At 67.5% G+C, this 5,085-nt stretch overlaps 2 protein-coding genes across 2 annotated transcripts in view; both read left to right on the forward strand.

The window, feature by feature from the left end:
- PTGDS (prostaglandin D2 synthase) overlaps nt 1–2,017 on the forward strand; it is a 3,506-nt gene extending 1,489 nt beyond the window's left edge. Inside the window, exons 4-7 of the mRNA XM_006918124.3 lie at nt 583–699; nt 797–898; nt 1,511–1,536; nt 1,878–2,017. Coding sequence (XP_006918186.1) covers nt 583–699; nt 797–898; nt 1,511–1,536 — 245 coding nt within the window. The 3' untranslated portion in view covers nt 1,878–2,017. The remainder of the gene's footprint in view (nt 1–582; nt 700–796; nt 899–1,510; nt 1,537–1,877) is intronic.
- A 1,035-nt stretch (nt 2,018–3,052) lies between these two features.
- Nucleotides 3,053–5,085, forward strand: part of LCNL1 (lipocalin like 1) — a 4,717-nt gene continuing 2,684 nt past the window's right edge. Inside the window, exons 1-5 of the mRNA XM_006918211.2 lie at nt 3,053–3,154; nt 3,489–3,628; nt 4,103–4,176; nt 4,341–4,451; nt 4,758–4,859. Of these exons, the coding sequence (XP_006918273.2) occupies nt 3,053–3,154; nt 3,489–3,628; nt 4,103–4,176; nt 4,341–4,451; nt 4,758–4,859 (529 nt within the window). The remainder of the gene's footprint in view (nt 3,155–3,488; nt 3,629–4,102; nt 4,177–4,340; nt 4,452–4,757; nt 4,860–5,085) is intronic.

Raw genomic sequence — 5,085 nt, forward strand, 5'->3', positions numbered from 1 at the left:
GCACCATGCTGAGGTACAGGGGCCCAGGGACCCTCTGGAGCTGCATCCAGGGCCTGCCAGGTCTCTGGGCCCCCGATGGAATTTCTGGTCTCTGCGGTCCCTCCCTGCTGGCCAGCAGGGCAAAGGCAGCCAGCCCTCCCCGCGCGCGCGCACTCACACACACACACACTCACACACACACACACACACACACACACACACACACACACACACACGCGGCCCCGCACCACTCCCCAGGGCCGGCTTCCCCACAGGGAAAGCTTTCTTCCTCCAGGGTGGCCGAGGGCTTGGTGGCTGCACCACAAGCCCCTAATTTCTGAGCCCGCGTGTTTGCTGGCCCACCTGCACTTCTGCTGTGGGAACACTGGGCCCCACGAGGGCACAGGCTGTGCGGGCAGGAAGCAGAGGGCTGGCCACCTGCCCGGTGGGGGAGGGGCAGGGAAGGGAGCCAGCCCAAGGCGGAGCATACAGCCCCCTCCCGCAGCCCCCTCCCGCAGCCCCGGAAGGCACCCCCTCCCGAGAGGCAGTAGGCCAGAGGTGTGGGGCCGGGTCCCCGACTGGCGTCTTCTCCTGAATTCCCAGACTGGGGCAGCAGGCACGACGTGTGGGTGGTGGACACGGACTATGACGAGTACGCCCTGCTCTGCACCTCTGGCACCAAAGGCCTCGGCCAGGACGTCCACATGGCCAGTCTCTACAGTACGTGCCCACCCTGCGCCGGGGCCGCAGCCTGGCGGGAGGCCTGGGCGGTTGGGGGAGCAGAGCGGAGACATCTCGGCTCTCCTTCCTGCCTCAGGCCGCACCCAGAGCCCCAGGGCCGAAGTGAAGGAGAAATTCACTGCCTTCGCCCGGGCCCAGGGCTTCACAGAGGACGCCATTGTTTTCCTGCCCAGAAACGGTATGGGGCTGCTGGTCTGACGGAAGGGATTAAGGTCAGATTAGAGGCAGACAGACAGTCTCCTGATTTCAAGGAGGCCAGGGGCGGCCTTCCTCTGGCCAAACTGCCCACTGACCAGCACGTGGCCACCAGCGCGGAGGTGGGGGGGTCTGTCCTGGCAGCATGACCTTGGCTTGCAGCCCCTTGGCTTGAATCCTTCCCTGGATTCACCAAGCACCCAACGTGTGTGCCAGGCCTCAGGTCAGCCCCCGGGATACAGGGGTCCCCAGCCTGGTGGGGGCAAGCATGAGAAACAGAACCTGCTGGGTGGGGGTCCCATGGGAGCACAGGCGCTGTGGGAATGCGGGGCACCAACGCACTGGGGCTCAGGCGCCGGCTCCCCGAGGCTTCTGCAGGGGCAGGCCGCCTCGCTGACGTGACATGGGACACAGGACTCCTCTGTCTGCAGGAGCAGGGGTCGGGGAGGGGTGGGACGCATCTGCGTCGGGGGTCCAACCAGACACTCTCCAGGGCTGCGGAGGGGCAAACAGCCCAGCGGGGGGGAGCGGCCCTGGCCCAGGTGGGGAGCGGCTCTGGCCCAGGGCGCTGACCTCCCCGCTTCCTTCCTGGCAGCAAAATGCATAGAGGAGCAGGAATAGGTGAGTGCGGCGGGCGCGCGGTGGCCTGGCCTCCCCCAGCTGTCCCTCTCCATCGTCCATTCAGGACACCCCCCCCATGCAAGGGTGGTCCCAGGCAGACAGGGCCCAGTGCCGGGGGCGGGGGGGGAGGAAGGGGGCTCCACTGGGGTTCAGCCAGGCTGCCGAGGGCAGGAGGGGCTGGAGGCTGGGGCAGGAATGGGCGGGGAGTCAGAGGGGGCAGGTGCTCCTTGCTTAACGACATCAGGGGATAGGCCCTGGGGGGTTCAGTCCCCTGCGGGTGGAATCCCAAGGGGATTGAAGACCCTGAGCCAGCGAGGGGTGTTGCCTGCTCTCTTGGCCAGGTGACCCCAGAATCTCAGGACCTGGCTATCCTGCTCTGCTCTGTTCTCCTCCAAGACCTCGAGACCCCAGCCCTGCCTCCTCCGGCCACCGCCCCTCAGCTTTCTCCCGTCTCAGAATAAACTCCAGAAGCAAGTCAGCAGCCTGGCTCCTGTCTGTCTGTCCTGTGGTCCTCCGTCACTGCGCTGGGCCTGGCTTTGGCTGGTTCCCTGGGGACCTGACCTCTGTGTCCCCAGCCCGCTCTGCTCTGCGTGACTCCTGGAAGGGTGGCCTAGAGCTCGCTCATGTTTGCTTTTGGCGATGTGGGAGAGCTGGGCCAGTTCAGAAGTCAGGGCGGCTAAGGGACGTGTCCTCAGTACCCACCCACGCCACACACGGCTCTGCCCTCGCCGCGGCCCCTCCAGCTGCAGCCCCTCGCCCCAGCCAGGAGAGGCGTGGGGCCCCAGGGAGGGTGGGCTCTGCTGGGTTTTGCAGGTACAGGATTCGCACGCTGGGGTTGGGGGGGGTAAAGGTCTCTGGGGACAAAGACGGGGGCTGCTGGGTGTCTGTGCCCCCCCCCCACGACGGCAAGGACTGGTCCGAGTGGGCCGGAGACAGACGGCCGCATCCCCTCGGCTTCCTGAGCACTCCCGTCCCCCGGGCCCCGGGCCCCGGCCCGGGCCTTGCGAGCACAGAGCCTTGCCTATTCTCCTGGCCCCCGGCACAAAGCCGAGCCCCTGCCGGGGTGTGGTCTCCCAGCCCTGCGCCTCGACTCCTGCTGTCCCCAGATTCCCGGCTGGGTCCTTGCTCACAACGAGCAGTACTCCTGCCCACCCCGTCCCCACCCGGGCAGACCTCAGCCAGGCCCTGCAGAGGCATCAAGGATCATGAGACTGCGATGTGCAGATGAGCTTCTGGGAGGGCTCCCTGGAGGAGGCGGGCTGGGGGCTGTGCCAGAGTTGAGGGCTGGGGGCCAGCATCCCAGAGGGCCTGCCAGGACGACGCCTCCCGCTGCTGTGGGGCATCCGGCCACCTCCCCAGGAGGAAGCGGAGAGGGGCCAGGGTGCTGCAGGGTGAAACTCGATCAGGAGCCTATCTCAGCAGGTCTGCCCAGGTGGGCAGGCCGGCTGCCCCAGGGCATCCTAAGAGGCATAAAGGCTCTGCTCCCGAGCCCCCGCCACCACCAGGACCGTCTTCCATGATGCTGCAGACACTGCTGGTCAGCTGCACCCTCGCCCTGCTCCGGGTGTCCCCAGGCCAGGCCCAGGTCCCCATCCAGGCCAACTTCGATGCCAGCCAGGTGTGCCCAGGTGTCCCCTCTTGCTCACAGATGCTCTGTCCATCCAGGTCCCAGGGGCCCAGCTGCCTTCTACCCAGAATGGCTGGAGGGCCAGAGGCAGCCCAGCGCTGACCACAGCTTCTCTGATCCAGGCTCAGCTCAAGCCTGGGGACGAGGGAATGTCCCCATCCGCCTGGCCCACCTGGGGGCGGGTGGGCAGGGGAGGACAGAAGACCAGCCCCTCAGCCCAGCCTCTGGCGGTGGTGGTGCCCACCACCACTGAGCGGGGCCCCAAATCAGGACAAGTCACCGCTGTCCCCCACACGGGGTCAGCTGTCCCGGCACCCCCCTGCAGTTCCAGGGCACCTGGTACGTGGTCGCGGCGGCGTCGGATGACCCGGGCTTCCTGGACGCCAAGGACAGCATGAAGATGCCCGTGGTCTGGGTGTCCCCTGTGGCCAATGGCGACCTGGCCCTCAAGTTTGGGTACTCCATGTAAGCGACGCCACGAACCTTTCCTCGGACTGGGCCTTAGACCAGGCCGGAGTAAGGCCAGGCGGGAGCCAGCAGAGGGGTGGCTGACACACAGGAGTCACACCCAGGCCCCTGTCGGTGCCACTGCACTGCGGGGGCTGAGCCGTCAGCAGCCGTTTGCCCCCAAGGGACCCAGCCCATGGCGGAGACTCCGCCGGCCGCCTGGGCATGGAGGGCCTTGTCCCTGGGTCTGTGTGTGACTCTGGAGGGGAGACCCCACATGACCTGGCTGTGCCCTGACCAAGCCTTCAGTACCCGCCCCCTCCCCAGCGTGCTTCCTCGCCTGCAAGGTGACCGTGAGGCACCGTAAGCTTGCCCCAGCCCGCTGCATGCGTGGTGGCCACGTGCATCCTGGTTGGGCAGTGGCCTCAGGATGGCGGGCAGGGCTGGGGCTGCAGGGGCCGCTGCTCAGGGTGCCATGGCTCCTCCTCCCAGGCCCGATGGCGGATGTCAGAAGATGGACACCACCTTCAGCAGGGGTGCTGTGGACGGACAGTTCAGCAATGCGGGTGAGGTGGGGCGGTGGCTGGAGCGGGGGGCAGGCAGCCAGCAGGGCTGGCTGGGTGGGAGGCTGTGGGGTGGGGGCTTGGGGGGCTGTGCTGGCTGCCAGGTGGGTGTCCTGGGTGGGGGATCCTGGGTGGGGGATCCTGGGCTCAGTCTCTCGCGCCCTCAGCCATGGCCCAGACCGACATCCGGGTGGTGTCCACTGATTACGCGCACTTCGCCGTGCTGTACCTGGAGACGCAGAAGGCGGGCGTTAGGAACGTCTGGCTGCAGCTCTTCGGTGGGTGGCAGTGGGTGGCAGTGGGTGGCAGTGGGTGGGCACCCCCCCGCCCGTGCCCAGGCCTGGCTTGAGTGCTGCTCACTGCACAGTCCAGCAAGTTCTGACTCCATGGCAGGAGCCAGGGACCCCTCTCCACCCCATCCCTGCTTGCTGGACCCCCCCGCCCTTCCCCCTACCTCTTCCCCCGCATGGCAGGAGCCAGGGACCTCTCTCCACCCCATCCCTGCTTGCTGGACCCCCCCACCCTTCCCCCTACCTCTTCCCCCCTGACTCTGCTTCCTCTGCTCACCGTCTCCCTGCCCCCAGCCCGTACCCCAGAGATGTTTCCTGAAGGAGCCGAGAAGATGAGGCAGCTGGCACCCCAAGTGGGCCTGAACCCCAGCGAGGGCACCCTGCTGGCCAAGTCGGGTGAGCGCTGCCCCCACCCTGCTCGGGGCTGCCAGGCCCCGGCCCCCCCCACTGATTCCAGATGCAGGCAGAAGGACCAGGCAGCCCGGTCTGTCTGGGCCTGGGGGGAGGGATGGCTCGCAGGCTGGTGCCCCTCGGGGGGAGGTCACAGGCAGGGAGGCTCAGCTCTTCAGGGGAAGTGAGGGCTGCGCCCTAGGGGACAGGGGGGCACTGGATGGCTCCTCAG

The sequence above is a fragment of the Pteropus alecto genome, unplaced genomic scaffold (genome assembly GCF_000325575.1).
Source record: "Pteropus alecto unplaced genomic scaffold, ASM32557v1 scaffold67, whole genome shotgun sequence".
Taxonomy (NCBI): Eukaryota; Metazoa; Chordata; class Mammalia; order Chiroptera; family Pteropodidae; genus Pteropus; species Pteropus alecto.